The sequence below is a fragment of the Stigmatopora argus genome, chromosome 6 (genome assembly GCF_051989625.1).
Source record: "Stigmatopora argus isolate UIUO_Sarg chromosome 6, RoL_Sarg_1.0, whole genome shotgun sequence".
In the NCBI taxonomy this organism is placed as follows: domain Eukaryota; kingdom Metazoa; phylum Chordata; class Actinopteri; order Syngnathiformes; family Syngnathidae; genus Stigmatopora; species Stigmatopora argus.
The window spans coordinates 681,249-699,429 of NC_135392.1; the positions used below are offsets into that span (position 1 = coordinate 681,249).

Genomic DNA, 18,181 nt, shown 5'->3' on the forward strand with positions numbered 1-18,181 from the left:
GCCCAAAAGGCAACGGATGCTTTTGTCCCCGTTTCCCTTCCGTGGTTGGCCGTGGAGCCCGACACTTCAAAGGCGGAGATCCCCAAATCCATAAATAAATGATCAGAGGGGACCGACGCTCGTCAGACAAACCGACAAACGTGGGAACGAACGGCTTCGTCCTCAACGCACACAAATCTGATTTTTCCCTTTAAAAAAAAGTCGCCTTTGACGCCGATAGACGAACCGGGAGAATTTTTAATTAACTCTACTCTCATTAGACGATATTTATGGACACATACATGAGCCAGAGAAGGAATAAACACATGCATTATTCTCTACGACTCATCTCATGATCGCTGCCTGCCCTCCCAGTCCAACTGCTTTGGCCTCCCATCACCGTCAATGAGGAATTGAACCATTTCATCAATGTGCGGTGACCACGTCGTCGCAAACAAAGACGATAAAAACCATCGACTTGAGGCAGCAAAGGCATTTTTTTGGCGTGGACTGACCGCCGCCGACCATCCTTGTCCGAATGGTTTGGACATCTATTGCCATGAAAAAAGGCGCAAATGAGTTAGCCCGTTTATCAGCATGCCGTTACATTGCAATGACTGACATTTGTAATAAGCACAATGTATTGGAAGCAGTAAATGATTTAAAAGCCTTTAGTATTTTGTTGACTATGTCAAACGATTCCCGTCCAATAGGATTGGTCGCCTATCGCCATCAAAGCCAGTCAGTCGGTGAACACATTCCGCTTTTTGCGATGAACGTCATCACCAAGTCATCACACATGCATGAGTACTACAAAGCAGTTATTACGATGTCATAACAACATCATCAATGAGTCAATCAATACACATCAATAATGAGCACGTTCCATTCCAGACGGCGACCCAAATCAATGGGTGGAAAGTTTTTTGGGAAAAAAAGAGGCGCACGTTCGTCGCTAACGGAAGCAAAAGATACATTTGTCAAAAGTTGGAGGTGAGGGTGAAGTGAAGAGTTTCACCTTTGTGCAGTAGAAGTCGTCTTTTCAATATGGCTTGAAGAAAAAGCATGGCCGCCACCTCCTCGCTCGCAGACGGGAAAAAGAGGGAAGCGCAACTTGGGTTTGCACCCCTCCCTCCCTCACTTGCTCGCTCCCTCGCTCTCTCGCTCACTCTCTCGCTTCACCACCCCCAAAACACGTCCCGCCCCGCCGCGTAATCAACTTCCTTTTATGACTATTTTAACGACAGTCAAATGTATTATTCGGGTTGGCGCTCGCCGACTTTCTTTTTTGTCATTGCACCATCTTGTGATTATGCGCAAAAAAAAGTTGGCGCTCTAAGCCTGGGGGACTCGGGATGCCCCAGTTTTTTTGTTTTTCATTCCGCCACTCGCCAGATTCCCCGCGTGGGGGGCACGGCACGCCAGGTGATGAAAGTACCGCCGCGGAAAGATGAAAGCGTAGCTCGACAGGTGAACCACCTGACCAATGACGGACGGCCTGGCTGTCCATCGCCGGGAGAAGCCAGGAAAAAAAGCCAAATAAGGCAGGTGGTCAAATCGGATGTCAACAGGCAAACCATTTCGTCATTTCTCCTAATAATTTTGCGTTTGCTAGGAGTAAGCTAGCTAATTATATACTAGGTAATGACCCAGTAATTACATTGTAATAGCAGTCATAAGGCAGTTGACAAAATTGGATGTTAACAGGTAAATGATTCATCTTTTCTCCTAATATTTTTGCCTACGCTAGCTAAATCTACTATTAGCAATGACCATGTATTTCAGGGGTGTCAGACTCAGTTTGGATCGCGGGCCGCTTTAACGTCAACTCGATTTCACGTGGGCCGGACTATTTTAGATGTAATATTTAGATTTTTTTTAATAAATGGATTAAAAGAACTGGATTAAAATCCCTGAATATTCAGTTTTTTATAGATCTAAAACAATGTTTATTTCAGCTTTTTTATATATATTTTTAGATTTTACAAAATGATTTTTGAACTAAAAACACCGAAAAAATGGATTTAAAAATTACAATTATTGATATAAAGAACTGGATTAAAAACCCTGAATATTCCGTTTTTTATAGATCTAAAACAATGTTTATTTCAGCTTTTTTTTTAAATATATTTTTAGATTTTACAAAATGAGTTTTGAACTAAAAACACCGAAAAAATGGATTTAAAAATGACAATTATTGATTTAAACAACTGGATTAAAATGCCTGAATATTCAGTTTTTTATAGATCTAAAACAATGTTTATTTCAGCTTTTTTAAAATATATTTTTAGATTTTACAAAATGATTTTTGAACTAAAAACAAAGAAAATATGGATTTAAAAAAATGACAATGATTGATTTAAAAGGGGGGAAATCAGGAAATGTAATATACATCTATACTCTATTTTAATTTGATTTTAAAACAGAAAGTCGGCACTCATGGTTTACTTTGTCGGGCCACACAAAATGATGTGGCGGGCCAGATTTGGCCCGCGGGCCGCCACTTTGACACATGTGCTGTATTTACATTGTAAAACTAGTATTGCTAGCCTGAAGCTTTGGCATTAGCCTTATTTTTTTGCCACGTGGTATTTGAGAATGTCTGCTGTGATCCTCGCGAGGTTCACAGGATTTAATTTTAGGCGGAGCGCGACGAGGGGACGGCGAGTCAAACAACGCCAGTCGTCTTCCTCCTCCGCGCTGTCAAAACAGGCCAGCCAGCGATACTTTTAAAGTCCTCAAAAAAAAGGGACTTTGTTCTGTACGCCGCCTCGTCGAAATGTAGAGGTGAAAATAAAAACAACTGAAGAGAGTGACAAAAATGGAAAAAGAAAAAAAAAGTGTCAGAAAGAAGACATTTCCACGTTGGGAATGTGAATAGGACTTGGCGGATTGGGGGGATAAAATGGCGCTGTCATATTGGGATCATTCTTTCAATATTTTGGTTTTTTTTCGGGCTTAGAAGAGAAAGGAGGGGAAAAATAGGGAAAAAGTTAAGCACCAAAGTGGAATACACTTAGGTTTTCAAAGAAGTATTATTTGATAGAGATCAGGGGTGTCAGACTCGGGTTGGTTCGCGGGCCGCATTATTGTCAACTCGATTTCATTTGGGCAGGACCATTTTAGATATAATATTTAGATTTTTTTTTTAATAAATGGATTAAAAGAACTGGATTAAAAGCCCTGAATATTCCGTTTTTTATAGATCTAAAATAATGTTTATTTCAGGTTTTTTTATATATTTTTTTAGATTTTACAAAATGATTTTTGAACTAAAAACACCAAAAAAAATGATTAAAAAATTACAATTATTGATTTAAAGAACTGGATTAAAATCCCTGAATATTCAGTTTTTTATAGATCTAAAACAATGTTAATTTTAGCTTTTTTTAAATATATTTTTAGATTTTACAAAATGATTTTTGAACTAAAAACACCGAAAAAATTATTTTAAAAAATTACAATTATTGATTTAAAGAACTGGATTAAAATCCCTGAATATTCAGTTTTTAAAGATCTAAAACAATGTTAATTTTAGCTTTTTTTATATATATATTTTTAGATTTCACAAAATGATTTTGGAACTAAAAACACAGAAAAAAATGATTAAAAAATTACAATGATTGATTTAAAGAGGAGGAAAATCAGGAAATGTAATATACATCTATATTCTTCATTTTAATTTGATCCTAAACCAGAAAGTCAGCACTCATGACTGACTTTCCCGGGCCACACAAAATGATGCGGCGGGCCAGATTTGGCCCCCGGGCCGCCACTTTGACACATGTGAAATAGGTAATGATTCAAATGTATTAAAAAAATTTACCGACAATAAGAGTCCAATGATTAAAGAACAATTGGCAAAATTCAGTTCAAAATTTGAACACAAAGAAGAAGCCAAAATGACCAAAAAGCCACGTTTCTAATCAAATGTGACGATGAATTTGCCCGGCAACAAGCAAAGCCATCCGACGGCAATAGGCGTCAACGGCGGACAAAGTCCACGACACACTTTTGTCATCCTTCCTCACGCGGTGATTTGTTTTGTCATCATTTATTATGAAAATGTCGCGATTTGCCTTCCGCCCGTCACCAGCGTGGCGGCGGCTTGTCGCTGCTCCCAATGTGTCACAAATGTGCTTCGACGGGATAAAACATTCATCAAAGACACGTCGGATCGTTCGTTCGCTCGACGGGCGAAAAAAAAACGCAGAGTTCCTCCCAAGAAATCCAAAAGCTTCCAATCCAATCCCCAATTTAGTATTAGAAGTCTAAAAGTCCCCAATTCCAGATTTCAGCGACCAATCGTTAGCTTAACCAAAACGGAGCAGAAAGCAGCCAATCACAGAGTCGGCTAGAGGAGCTCAAGCGAGTTGGAAAACAGTCGTGGGTGGCAATCGGCGTCCAATCCGTTTCAACCGGGAATTCAAAACGGGTCAATTGCTGTCAATGGCAAATAAAAACAAAAGCTATCTACATAGGGTTCTTTTTTTTAAACATTGTTTTAAACTTAATTTTTTTTTAAATTTATCCATCTATTTTTTAACAAGATATAAACACATACGTATTCTTTTCCAAAATGGATCTTTCAGTAAATTCCTCCCTCCCATCAGCTGTCAGGCTTTTTAACAAAACAAATGGCTGAGTGTTAAGACCTACCGTATGCATGCATGTACATCTATGTGTATGTATATGTATATATGTGTATACGTATACGTGTATGTGTATATGTGTATATGTGTATATGTATATATGTATACATGTATACATGTATATGTATGTGTATGTATATGTGTATATATGTATATAATATATGTATATATATATATATATATATATATATATATATATGTATATGTATAATATATGTATATTATATATATTATATATATATGTGTATATATATGCATATATGTGTATATACATATATATATATATGTATATGTGTGTATATATATATATATATATATATGTGTGTATATATATATATATATATATATATATATGTATGTATATATATATATATATATATATATATATATATCAGCAACACGCTTATTTATTTATATATTTATTAATAATCGGACATTATTATTATTGTTATTCTTCATGTATTTATTTCTTAACTTACTTATTACCTATCTATTTGTCTAAAATGCCTTCCCTATTTCTGCATCCTCACCCTCTTGCTACTGTGACAACGACATTTCAGGAATACGGGATGAATAAAGTTATCCAATCCAATCCACTGCTTTGATTTCAAAACATTTCTATTTACTATTAAAAATGGGAGGAAGCACCCTCGCATCCCTCCCTGACAAATCCCACCAAAACTCATCATCCACTTGAAATGAGCGTATTTTCGGGATTATAATAGGCCCCGGGGCTTCGGTCCCACGAGCCAAAGAACGCACGACCAAGAGGGCGGCGACCGTCCGCCACCAACCATCGCGGCGGCAATCGATCCCACACCCGAGTCAGCCAAAATAACCGCTACCCTCGATGCGCTTTGGCGAGCGACGGCAAGCAATGGCGGCGTCCGTACTCGGCACTGGGCCCATTTTTCAGGGAAACCGGCGACGGGAAGGCACGGAAAGTTTTCACGCCAGCCACCTGATGCTTTGGCCGGCCGCCAAGACCGAAACCAAAGACCAAAGACGAAAAGCGAAAGGCGAAAAGCGAAAAGAGACTTTGGCTACCCTTGCTGTGGCGCCGGACGACCCCCAGGCGGCACTTGAGCGACACGGAGAACATCCCCTCCTTGTCTTCAGGCGCGCTTCTCTCTCAGCGAGCAACATGGCCGAAAGAGCCAACCGGAGACGCCAACATCCTTCTGCTTCCTTGCAATTTTCCTCCCCTCAAACTAGCCTCTCCCACCAGTCCCTCTCCATCCCTCTCTCTCTCTCTCTCTCTCTTTCTTTCTCTCTCTCTTCTCGCTCGCCCACCCGTGTAGGAAGCGGCGCCCAATAAATCCACCACCGCCGCCGCCGCTTCTTCCAGGCTCGCGGCGTTTGGCCCCGAGGAGCAGAGTCCACCCAAAGGCCCACCGAGCGGCGAGGTCGCCATGACAACAGCGGAGGCAAAAAAAGGATGCTAGAAAAGGCTAGGCTAGCTTCTTCTCGGCCCACTTTGAAAAGTCAGACATGTCATTCAGGAAGTTGTAGCGAGAGGACCACGCCCACTTTATTTTCATCCTTTCGGATGACCAACAAAGACGGAAAAGTCCATTTGTGAAGAAATTGACGCTGCTCACATTCACTGAAGAATTGACAAGAGTTGCAATGTCAATGAAGCACGCACGCGCACAAAACGCCCGTTTGAAGCAAGGGTTGCCATGGGAACAGAAATTGGCCCGACGCGTCGGCGGTGCACGTCAAACGTCTTTGACAGTAAACTTTCCCCCTTTTGAAAGCTGGAGCTTTTCTTTTTTTACGCTGAAATTCAACGCGTTGGGTCTCTGGCGCTCTCTGCTGGTGGTGGTTTGAATGCCCTAGTATTAAAAAAAAACAATTACCGGTACCCAACAACAACCAATTGTCTAATGACTACGAACCAAGCAAACAAACAACTGATTCTCCAACTAATAAATCAAGTATCTAATTAAGCAAACAACCAACTCACTCACCAAGCAAATGAGTGTTAACCAGCCAATTAACTAAGCATCCGACTAATCAACACTTAACTCAGTATAAGTGAGCCCATTTGTGACGCAAAACAATGCGGCCGATACGGTCATTTCTTTCAAAATAAGAGAAAAGAACATCAGATAAAACGCTAAACAAAATGTATTTTGACGTCTATGAATGAAATTCAAGAAAAAAAATGCCGTATCTCACATAAAACGTGAAAAAGTCACTTACTTTTGCCTGCCATTGTCCACTATGGGCGCCGCCATCTTACCTTTGACCGCAGATTCGGACACACTTCCTGGTTGTTCTGCTCACGCTCACGTGACTTACTTTTTTAACTTATCTACGTGCAGGCAGGCCACACCCTTTGGGTATGTGCAATTCAGGAGACGAGCCTTTCGATTCATACAGTATCTCAGAAGAACCATGTGCGATGATTTTTCTTTAGATTTTCCCTTCAGACTCAGGTTGGTTCGCGGGCCGCGTTAATGTCAACTCGATTTCATGTGGGCCGGACCATTTTAGATATAATATTTAGATTTTTTTAAATGAATGGATTAAAAGAACTGGATTAAAAACCCTGAATATTCATGTTTATTTTAGCTTTTTTAAAATATATTTTTAGATTTTACAAAATGATTTTAGAACTAAAAACACCGAAAAATGATAAAAAATTACATTATTGATTAAAAGTACTGGATTAAAATCCCTGAATATTCATTTTTTATAGATCTAAAACAATGTTTATTTCAGCTTTTTTTAAATATATTTTTAGATTTTACAAAATGATTTTTCAACTAAAAACAGAAAAAAATGGATTAAAAAATGACCATTATTGATTTAAAAGGGGGAAAATCAGGAAATTTAATATCCATTTATACTCTTCATTTTAATTTGATCCTAAAACAGTAAATCGGCACTCATGATTGACTTTCCCGGGCCACACAAAATGATGCGGCGGGGCAGATTTGGCCCCCGGGCCGCCACTTTGACACATGTGTCTTAGACACAGAGGCGGCTAATATGCCAGAAAATAGGCTAATTGACCAACCAAACAAGTCGCAATTGGAGATTATTTCACTGACCGCTAGAGGGCAGTGTCTGGCTCCAGCAGTCGAGTCATAGTACAGATAATTTTAAAGTTCAAATCATACGAAATAGACGCCATCAAAACACTGTCTGTAAACGGCGGCTATTCACCTATCTTATTAACCGCGAGAAACCAGGTATATATTATTTTTGGACACCCTGGCCTTGAAAATAAATGATAGTGGCTTGTGTGGGCGAAGGGCGCCTGCAGCCAGTCCAGATGCTAACATGGAGCGACTGGCCGCCATCTTTTTTTTTTGCCTGGTTGGCCTCCATGACATGAATTTCGGCAGAACCTCGGCTCAAGCCAATTGACGAAGCCAGACAAGATCCGACCTTCGCATTACTTTGACGGCGCGAGACGTCCAATCCACCCCAGGGGGCCCCCCACCGTCCCCGCCCACTCCTCCACCGCGCCGCCACCAAATAAACTCCGAAAGCAAAAGTCAAGCCGCCTGCCGGCTCGTAAATCTGAGCTGGGCCTAATCTGGCTTTCCACTCACACACACACACTCCTGCAGGAAAAAAAATGAAAATAATAAAACCACAAGAGTCACCAAAAAGCAAGCCGCTTATATACACTCAAAAGATGGGTGTCCCATCCTTTCGGAGTGGGAGGGTTGACAGCCATCATTCAATATATCCGTCCGTCTTGATCACTGGTGTTAAAGTGGCGGCCGGGGGGGCCAAAACTGGCCCGCCACATCATTTTGTGCGGCCCGAGTAAGTAAATCATGAGGGTTGACTTTCTGTTTTAGGATCAAATTCAAATGAAGAGGATAGATGTATATTATATTTCCTGATTTTCCCCTTTTTAAATCAATCATTGCAATTTTTTATCCATTTTTTTCTTTTGGTGTTTTTAGGTCAAAAAGCATTTTGTAAACTAAAAATAAATTTATAAAAATATTTTCGTTTTCCCACTTTAATATTGAATATAATTTTTTAAAATGGTTTCCATTTCAAATGGAAGCAAATCTGACATTTCTGGCCCATGCTTCCCAGCACTAATTAAGACAAAACATTTTTTTAAATCAATGATCATACACGCACCCTTCCAAAATACTAAATACTTTGCCATTTTTCTCGTCTCTTTCTGCGGTGGATGCGTTAATCCAAGTGCTGTAGCGTTGATTTATTTTTCTGTGTGTGTGTGTGTGTGTGTGTGTGTGTGTGTGTGTGTGTATGAGATGGAGAGGAAATGTAACGGAAGAGGAGTTTGTTGTCTGCAGCGCATGACTGGCGGTCACATGCAATTAGGAATGTTGCGGCGGCAGTGGCTATCTTCACGCATGCTGCACACGCAACACACACACTTTTACAATCTATTTATACTAGCTTGTCTGAAGCTCGCATCCACACGGATTGGATCTCCGTCGCCGTCAATGGCGCTCCATGACTGCGTTTAATATGCAGCGTGGATGTCATTGTCGCCGTGTTTTTATCGGTGGATTTCCGTGCAGAGGCTAAAGAGCTAGCCGCTAACAAGTTGAATGAATAAATGGATTCTTGCTAAGACTGGTGAGGTTAGGGTTAATTATTGGTTGTTTAAATCACAAATTAATTGAAAATTGGTTATGTTTTTTGAAATGGTTCACTTAGTTGGCTTGAGAAAAAGTTGACTTTACTTCAGGGGTAGGGAACCTATGGCTCGGGAGCCATTTGTGGCTCTTTTGATGGGTGCATATGGCTCTCCGCTAACCTGAGTTAAAAATATGGAAACCGTCAGCGAGAGTTGATTCCCAAACGCACCGATAGGAGACTTATTCTACCTTAAAAATGGTGAAAGGAATTTAAAAATGCACATATTTTCAAGTATGTTTACTTTTAAATTCTGTGTATGGCTCTCAAGGCATAATATTTGAAAGTATGAGTTGTTTATGGCTCTCTCTGTCGAAAGGGTTTTTCGCTTTTCGCTGCTTTACTTGATCAATTGCAAACTTGTGGCATTGCAAAAATAATCCAGTCACGATCAGTGACGACGGATTGGCCGTCCACTTCAAATATCTGTCATTTTCCGTGGATTTCTATCCATAAATTGAGTTATTTCCATTTGGATGGAGTGTTTCAGGACGTTATTTCCATTCGTGTTGCTCTTTTGGAAACTTTTCATGGATTTGGACATGAACTAATGGACGGAATAGATGGCTTCCACCTTATCAATGGCAGCGAGACACGATGGACGATTGACATCCATCCATCAGAGCTGATGGTAACCAATGAGTGAAGCCATTTTCTCCCCTTCAACCCTTTTAACCTGAGCAGTGGGTGACTCGGATTCGACGAATGGACAAACACCTGTGCGTGGGACCGACCGCATCGACTTTGGGCGCGCATGCGTGGCGTAACGTGACGTGATGTGACGGCGATTCGGCAAAACCGAGCCACGCGCTGGCGTGTTGGTGTTCTTACCGTCCTGGCGCAGCCGCTGCAGGCAGAAGAAGCTCAGGTTCCTCGGCCACGCCGGCATGGTGATCATGAGGAGGAGATGGAGGAGGAGGAGCCGGTCCGGTCTGGTCCGGTCCGCAGGGGTCGGGCAACCCAACTCCCGCCTCCGACCTTTGAGGACGCAGAGCGAGCCACCGGACCGCTGCGGCAGCGGAATTGCCCCATACCACAAAAAAAGACGCCCGCCCCCTCCTCCTTCTCCTCCTCCTCCTCTACTCGCTCTCGCCTCGAGACACGAGCGGCGCTGAGCCCGCAGCCGTGCACCCAACTCGAAACAATTGGCTCTGGAGTCTGGAGTCCTGTTGTAATGTAGTGGGAATGAATGGCAGAGCGTGTCATTCCGCCGCAGGGGCATTCGCCTAGCGAGGTAATGTCGCCCTCTTGCGGCCACCGGAGGGAACGACTTGGAATGGGAACTAGGCAAACGAATCACTTTAGTCATGGAATACAAGCCATCCAGAAAAATCGAATGAACATCACTATTGGAAGGGGAAATAAAACTCCCCAAATCCATTTTGTCATTTTATTGTACTTGCTTCATCAATACAACAAAATCAAAGACGCTAACGTCAGTATAACCATAACAGAAATGGTCCAATTCCTTCTAATCATTTAAATAAAGCTCATTTTATAAGCTAGCATTAGTGCTATAAGAATGGAGGAAGGAAGGAAAGAACAAAAAAAAGAATCTATCACACGACAAGCGGTTTTATATCATAATGTATTTTAAAATACGCACTACTATATTAGGTAGGTGAAAAATGATTTGTGATACGTCCGGTCGCAGGGGGGCGCCCTTTCGCTAACTAGAGAGATCTTGAGTCCGAGGAGCGCTACCTATAGTACTACGTACTACCATGGCTCGGAATCTCATTCTATTGGGCGCCTCCTGTTGGCCAAAACGTGCAATGATTCAATCCAAGTTTAAGATAGCACCCCTAACCGCTCGCTAATATGTTTCTAGCACACACCAAAGTGAAATGAGCTCACCTTAACTCATCCTAAATGAAGAAAGAGGATGTGTTCTTAGCGTGTGCTGTATCTACTGTGGTCTCGGGTCTCGGTGGTCTTGATGAGCAATTTGGAAGGAGGCGAAGCGCTGGCGTAGGAACCTTCTTTGGAACTTCTGCCGCCTGGGAAGCAAAAAAGATGGCAACCTCAACAACAGCAAAAAGCAGAAGAGGGAAACAGAAGACACTCACTGTAGCCGAGCGTGGCGGACTGGATGTTGACCACCGACGGCTGGCCCACTCTGAGCAAAGGAGAAACGTTAGCTAGCGCAAATTTCCCTCTCTTATCTATGCTACCACTTGCATCTCGTACAAATACTTGCACTTATAATATGGCAACTCACCGGTCCTCCTCGCCTTCCAGGAGCTTCCTGTAGGTGGCGATCTCGATGTCCAGGGCCAGCTTGAGGTTCATGAGGTCCTGGTACTCCCGCAGCTGGCGGGCCATGTCCCGCTTGGCTCGCTGGAGGGCGTCTTCCAGGTCGCGGGTTCGACACCTGGCCTCCTTGACCGCCGCCTCGCCACGCTCCTCCGATTGGGCCAGCTGGCCTTCCAGGCCGGCGCGCTGTGGCAAAGAAAAACGGGCCGGCGCCATTTTGCTTTGCTTTTTGGCGCCGCCGGCGGAAAAAAGGAGGAAAAAAGGAAGTCACCTGCGCCCTGACGGCCTCCATCTCGCTCTGCAGCCGGACGATGAGACGCTGGAGCTCGCCCGCCTCGCTCTTGACGGCGCGGAGCTCGTCCCCGAACTGGCCGGCCTGCGCCGACATCTGCTCGAACTGGGAAATCCCCAGCGGCCGTTGGGAAGGGGAAAAAAAAAATGGAGGGACGCGGTGGGGGCGGGGCCTCACTTTAGTCTTGTACCAGGCTTCGGCTTCCCGCCGACTGCGGACGGCGATCTCCTCGTACTGGCCTTTGACCTCGGCCACGATCTGCTCCATGTTGAGGCTGCGGCTGTTGTCCATTTGGACCACCACCGACGTGTCACGGATGGCGGCCTGCAGCTCGCGCAGTTCCTGAGAACAACGCAAAATGGACACTCACCGGAGGAGAAAATATCATGACGGACGAACGAACATTTTTTTTTGTCTTGGAAATGATGGCTATCCAGGACAACCATTTAGTCAAGAAAAACAATTGATTTTTGGTTAGGAGAAAGACCACGTGCTCTCTTGAACGGACCTAAACAATGCATTTTAATTGACTTTACGCTATTGATCTAGATCAAGAGTGTGAGACTAGGGTTGGTTCATGGGGCGCTTTAACGTCAACTTGATTTCACGTGGATTTTTTTTAAATATAAATGGATTAAAAGCCCTGAATATTCAGTTTTTTATAGATCTAAAACAATGTTTATTTTAGCTTTTTTTAAATCTATTTTTAGATTTTACAAAATTTTATATATATATATATATATATATATATATATATATATATTAGATTTTACAAAATGATTTTTGAACTAAAAACACAGAAAAAATGGATTAAAAAATGACAATTATGGATTTAAAAGGGGGAAAATCAGGAAATGTAATATACATCTATACTCTTCATTTGAATTTGATCCTAAAACAGAAAGTCGGCCCTCATGATTGACTTTCCCGGGCCACACAAAATGATGCGGCGGGCCAGATTTGGCCCTCGGGCCGCCACTTTGACACATATGATCTAAATCAGGGGTCTCGAACTCAATTTACCTGGGGGCCGCTAGAGGCCGAGTCTGGGTGAGACTGGGCCGCATCAGGATTTCCACAAGAAAAGCACTGATAAAACTTTCCAACGTTATCAAATATCTTTATTTTTTAACAAAAAATAATGAATTAAATAAATTAACTTAAAGATGAATAAAAAATAAATCAATCAGTAATATAAAACCAAATAATACTAATGAGCATACAGTAGATATTCACTGGCTGGCTAAGTAGAGAAAATGAATTATTTTTATTCCGTTTCAAATGTCTGTATTAACAGCTCTTTAACCTTTAACTTTCTGAACTTGAATGGAACATTGAACATGAAATATTCTGAACACGGCTTCTCTTGCCTACTCCTTGCTGCTAGAGACCTGGCAGCACTTCTTCTCACATAGTAACATTTGGCTTGAGGGAGGAAGCAGTGGAGACCCTCAGTAGAGCTTGAAGATGCTCATCAGTAAGTCTGGACCTGTACTTGGACTTATTGAAGTTCAAGGTGGAGAAGAGCTTCTCACACAAGTATGTGCTCCCAAAAAGGCACATGGTCCGCTTGAACCTTCGGGAAAGTTCAGGGAAGCTGGGGGTCAACTCTCTCAAAAATTGCCCAAGCTTGTCTGCTTCTCCACTCACCTCCCTGAACTTGGCTTTGAGTGCAGAGTTGCACTGCAGGTTAATGAGCTCCATTTGAAGCTCAGGAGGGGCATCTTGCACATCAAAGGAGAAGGGGTCCGCAAAAATTTGAAATGTGGCTTTGTGTGTCTTGAAGTCTGCAAATCTGTGATCAAATTCCTCCTGTAGCTTCGAAATGGCCTCAACATACTTCTCACCACTGAATGGTGTGCCTGCATCCACGAGAGCCTTGCATGCTGGGAAATGGCAAAGGTTTGTCTGAGAGAGCTGGGCTTTCCATAACACAAGTTTAGTGCAGAATGCTCTCACGTTGTCATAGGCAGCACTGACGAGTTGCCCCTGGCCTTGTAGCTTCTTGTTCAGTACATTAAGCTCATGTGTGATATCAACAAGAAAAGCCAAGTCCATGAGCCATTTGGGATCACTTAGCACAGGATCAATCAACTCACAAACGGCGTAGCTAGCTTTGACTGCTGCATTACTGTCTTTGGTAGCCTTCTTGAAGAGATCCTGTTGCCTCAGAAGACGCGTTTTAAGACTGGCAACCTGGTTGGCTCTCTCATCTCCCTGGTATTTTTCGTACTCCTCAGCATGTCTCGTAGTACAATTACGTTTCAAATTGTATTCCTTGTGCACCGCAACTTTTTCAGTGTAAATGAGACACGTCGGGGTGCCCCTGTGTTCAACAAAGAAATATTGCACTCCCCACTTTTCTTGAAACTGTCTGTGCTCATCACCGACCTTTCTCTTCATGGCAGGCTTTGAAAGAGACATCTCTGGGGCTCTGTAATATGTTTTTCCACTTGGAATGAGTCTCGGGTTGATCTTTCACATTCATTCGCGCGGGTTTGTGGCGCATGTGCACTTTCGCTCTCCGTTTCAATCGCGGAGATGGCTACAGACACTGACACAGGCTGGATCACGGATCATAGCGCCTCATTCAGTTCTATGCTGAGAGCAGCGGAGGAGTGTGCGCGCCGAGCGGAGTGATCGGCCTCACGGCTTCTCCTCCGCCCAGCTGATTGGAGGAATGAATGAGTGAGTGAGCGAGGCACTGGACAGCCCGGCCGATGTCCCGCCCTCCAGAGCCGTATACCTCACCGTGATTGGTTCATTCAGCTCCGAACCAAAGTTCCCTCTAATTTTTGGTTGGTCTGAGCAGAAAGACAACCTCCCTGAGCGCACTGAGTACCAGTGTGAGCGAGATCATCGGTACTCGGATGACTCGCCTAAAGACGTTTCGCCGACGGACGTTTGACAGACGGGCAGGTTTCGCCGAAACGGGATTCGAACGCTCGCCCCGCCGGATCGTGTGTGTACAAGTTTTTCAACCTCGGCCCGCGGGCCATATACGGCCCGTTAGGATTTTTAATCCGGCCCGCCGCCGGTGTTGTCCAAATTATAGTAAAAATCAATGTTCGTCTACCATCAATGGCAGTCCGGGAATAAGCACTCTTGGGCAGGCAGATGTAGCAGAACCGAGCCGTAAAATGACAGCAATCGGGTCAAATCCATCCTAAAACAGCATTTAATGATTAAATACAAATACTGGATGATATCGCGATGGAGGCAAAAAAACGTCTATAGACGTCCATTCGCCAAACGGCTCAAAATGCTCTCAAATTCGGTCAAATCCAGCTGAAAACAGCGTTTAATGATTAAATACAAATACTAGTATTTGTATTTAATCATTAAACTAACAAATACTAGTACGACCTGTCCGTCTGTCAAACGTCCGTCGGCGAAACGTCTTTAGGCGAATCATCCGGTCACGACATCATCATTGCTCGCTATCGGCACACCAGTATCACACTTGCCACAAGCAGGTGCATGTCAATGTTCCCTCTAATTTTTCATGTAAAACATGCTGTAAAACAAGAAAAACATGAGTGGACAGAGCTACTGCCACTGGCTGCCACTTAAACGGCGCCATCATGGGGAAAGGGGTAAAAAAAAAAAAAAAAAAATGAAAAAAAAAAATTAAAAAAAAAAATTAAAAAAAAAAAAATCGATCTTTCATATTAAGACGGGGGCCGCAAATTATCGTCCCGCGGGCCGCAGTTGGCCCGCGGGCCGCTAGTTTGAGACCCCTGATCTAAATGAAGACAATTTGGCCTTTCACAGACTTGTTTAACGGACAAAATGTCCATTTTCTAGAAGTACCTCCTCGTAGACGGCGCGCAGGAAGTTGATCTCGTCGGTGAGAGCGCCCACTTTGTCCTCCAGGTCGGCCTTCACCATGTAGGCCGAGTCCACGTCCTGTCAAACGCGATGGCGACAGCGTTCGGTACGGTCGACGGCGACACTTCCGGCTCTCACGCACCTTCTTCAGGAGGACAAAGTCGTTCTCCATGTTGTTCCTCTTGTTGATCTCGTCCTCGTACCTGCACGGAGCGAGCCGTGAAAAAGGGAACGGCGGGCGTTTGGCGGAAAACGGCGGACGCGGCGCAGACTTGTGCTTGTAGTCCTCCACCAGGCCTTGCGCGTTCCTCAGCTCGGCGTCCAGCTTGCTCCTGTCGTGGTTGACCAGCTCCATCTGGCGCCGCAGGCCCGCCCCGTAGACCTCGAACAGAGGCTCCACGTTGGAGCGGGTGGTGGCCTGACCTTGGAGGAGATCCAGTTTGGTCTCCAGCATCTTGTTCTGCTGCTCCAAGAAGCGGACCTGCACCGAGTAAAAAAGGCAATTTGGCCTCATTCCCGTTTTGGAAACGTCTTCATGGTGGGTAGCTAGGTCGGTCGTCCAGAAAATGTCAGCTGGCCTGTTCCATTTCCAAGGCTGTGGGCCTGAAAAGCTAGTTTTATTTAGGAAAATGAAAGTTGGAAGACACATTTAACTCAGGGAGGCACACATAAAATGGCCCAAAAACACTTGAAAGATGTCTCGCTTTATTTTCGTCCCATTTTTTTGTTTAAAAATCATTTTGTAAAATCTAAAAATATATTTAAAAAAGCTAAAATAAACATGGTTTTAGATCTCTAAAAAAACAGAATATTCAGGGCTTTAATCCAGTTCTTTAAATCAATAATTGTAATTTTTTAAATCATTTTTTTCTGTTTTTTTAGTTCAAAAATCACTTTGTAAAATCAAAAAAAAAAAAAACTAAAATAAACATTGTTTTAGATCTATAAAAACTGAATATTCAGGGTTTTTAATCCATTTATTAAAAAACAAATCTAAATATTATATCTAAAACGGTCTGGCCCACATGAAATGGAGTTGACGTTAACGCGGCCCGCGAACCAACCCGAGTCTGACACCCCTGTTGTAGACTTTAGCGCTTTCAACTGGATGAAGGCGATCGGATTGCAGCTTCCCGGCTAGTATGACACTCATAAAAGCCAGTGAGAATGACCCCCAACCGCTTTATCAGATTACCCAGGAGCTAAGCGGGCCAAGGTGGGCCAGGAAGCTAAAGTATCGGCGCCACAAAGGCTCCGGTGACCTTTTAAAATTCACTCTTGCTTTTTGAGGCCAAACTCTACAAGTGAAAGCTTTTTCTTCTTTTTTTCTTGGAAGTGAAAGGGATCTACTTTTGAAACCTTGGCTGCCGATGCTTTGAGTGTCATCTGAAAAGTTGAAGGTCAATCGTCTTGAAATGCATCCGAGGAGGCCACAAAGGCGCCATTGTGCGCCCCGACCGTGAGAAAAGCCGCCATTCTGCCGGAGGCGTTGGTTATCTGCGCCCGTCTCGGGTTGGCCAACGCCAATGCTGACAGACGACCTTTCCATCCATCCGGACCGCCAGAGCCTGATCCTATTTCTTCTAAAAGAGTCATGTAACCTTAAAAGGAACCCCTCAACACAGTAAATATTCTCCCAAATTTGATGTTGATTTTAAACAGCCATTTAAAACAAGAAAAGCAGTGAAACTGCTTTTTAAATGGTTAAAAAAGGGGAAAAAACTTAAATATTTTGCCCTTTAAAACAAGAAAAGATGTGAAACTGCTTTTTAAATGGTTAAAGGAAAAAAACCCTTAAATATTTTGCCCTTTAAAACAAGAAAAGCAGTGAAACTGCTTTTTAAAATGGTTAAAAAAAAGGAAAAAAACTTAAATATTTTGCCCTTTAAAACAAGAAAAGCAGTGAAGCTGCTTTTAAAATGGTTAAAAAGGAAAAAAAAATATTTTGCTCTTTAATTTTATTTTGGAATATTGTCAACAAAAGTCAAAAATAGCCTATTTTTCCCTTTACTGACCCTTTTTAGTCGAAATCAAACCAAGGGAAACACACTAAATATTCTCTTTTATGTACATATATATTTTTAGTGAAATTAAAGTGAAAGTTTTGTTTGCTACCTAATTAAACAAAAATCAACGGCTAAGTCTTCTCTTTTTGACCTCATTTCAAAGTGATACATTGATAAAAGAAGCGGAAATTTCCTGACCTTGTCGATGAAGGAGGCGAATCGGTTATTGAGGCTCTTGATCTGCTCCTTCTCGTGAGCTCGGTTGAGGGACAGCCCGGGGTCGATCTCCAGGTCCAGCGGCGCCAGCAGGCTCTTGTTGATGGACAGCGTCGACATCATCGACACCAACGACTGCGAGCCGCCGCCCGCCGCCTCGGAGCGCCGCGCCGAGCTCATCCTCTTCCCTCGGCTCAGGCTCATGGTTGACCAATGCGGGGCTTCTGTTCACCTGGCCCGCTGCCTCACTCTTTTATCACCAGCTCGAAGGGGGAGGAGACTAGGGAGACCCGGGAGGCGGA

At 43.1% G+C, this 18,181-nt stretch overlaps 3 protein-coding genes across 4 annotated transcripts in view; 1 reads left to right on the forward strand and 2 right to left on the reverse strand.

The window, feature by feature from the left end:
• Positions 1-1,061, reverse strand: part of grip2b (glutamate receptor interacting protein 2b) — a 28,596-nt gene extending 27,535 nt beyond the window's left edge. Inside the window, exon 1 of the mRNA XM_077602197.1 lies at positions 998-1,061. Within this exon, the coding sequence (XP_077458323.1) occupies positions 998-1,046 (49 nt within the window). The 5' untranslated portion in view covers positions 1,047-1,061. The remainder of the gene's footprint in view (positions 1-997) is intronic.
• Positions 1-18,181, forward strand: part of LOC144075306 (uncharacterized) — a 98,328-nt gene that overhangs the window by 36,723 nt on the left and 43,424 nt on the right. The window lies entirely within an intron of this gene.
• On the reverse strand, positions 10,947-18,112 carry LOC144075298 (keratin, type II cytoskeletal 8-like). 2 transcript variants are annotated; one of them, XM_077602180.1, is made up of 9 exons: positions 17,862-18,112; positions 15,930-16,138; positions 15,800-15,860; positions 15,640-15,735; positions 12,004-12,168; positions 11,806-11,922; positions 11,500-11,720; positions 11,348-11,397; positions 10,947-11,278 (listed from the first exon to the last, which is right to left on the reverse strand). In XM_077602180.1, exons 1-9 carry the CDS (start codon positions 18,081-18,083, stop codon positions 11,172-11,174), a joined length of 1,248 nt encoding a protein of 415 aa, XP_077458306.1. In that variant the 5' UTR covers positions 18,084-18,112; the 3' UTR covers positions 10,947-11,171. The 2 variants fall into 2 exon arrangements, with proteins under 2 accessions (XP_077458306.1, XP_077458305.1); XM_077602179.1 differs by having other exon boundaries at positions 11,806-11,931.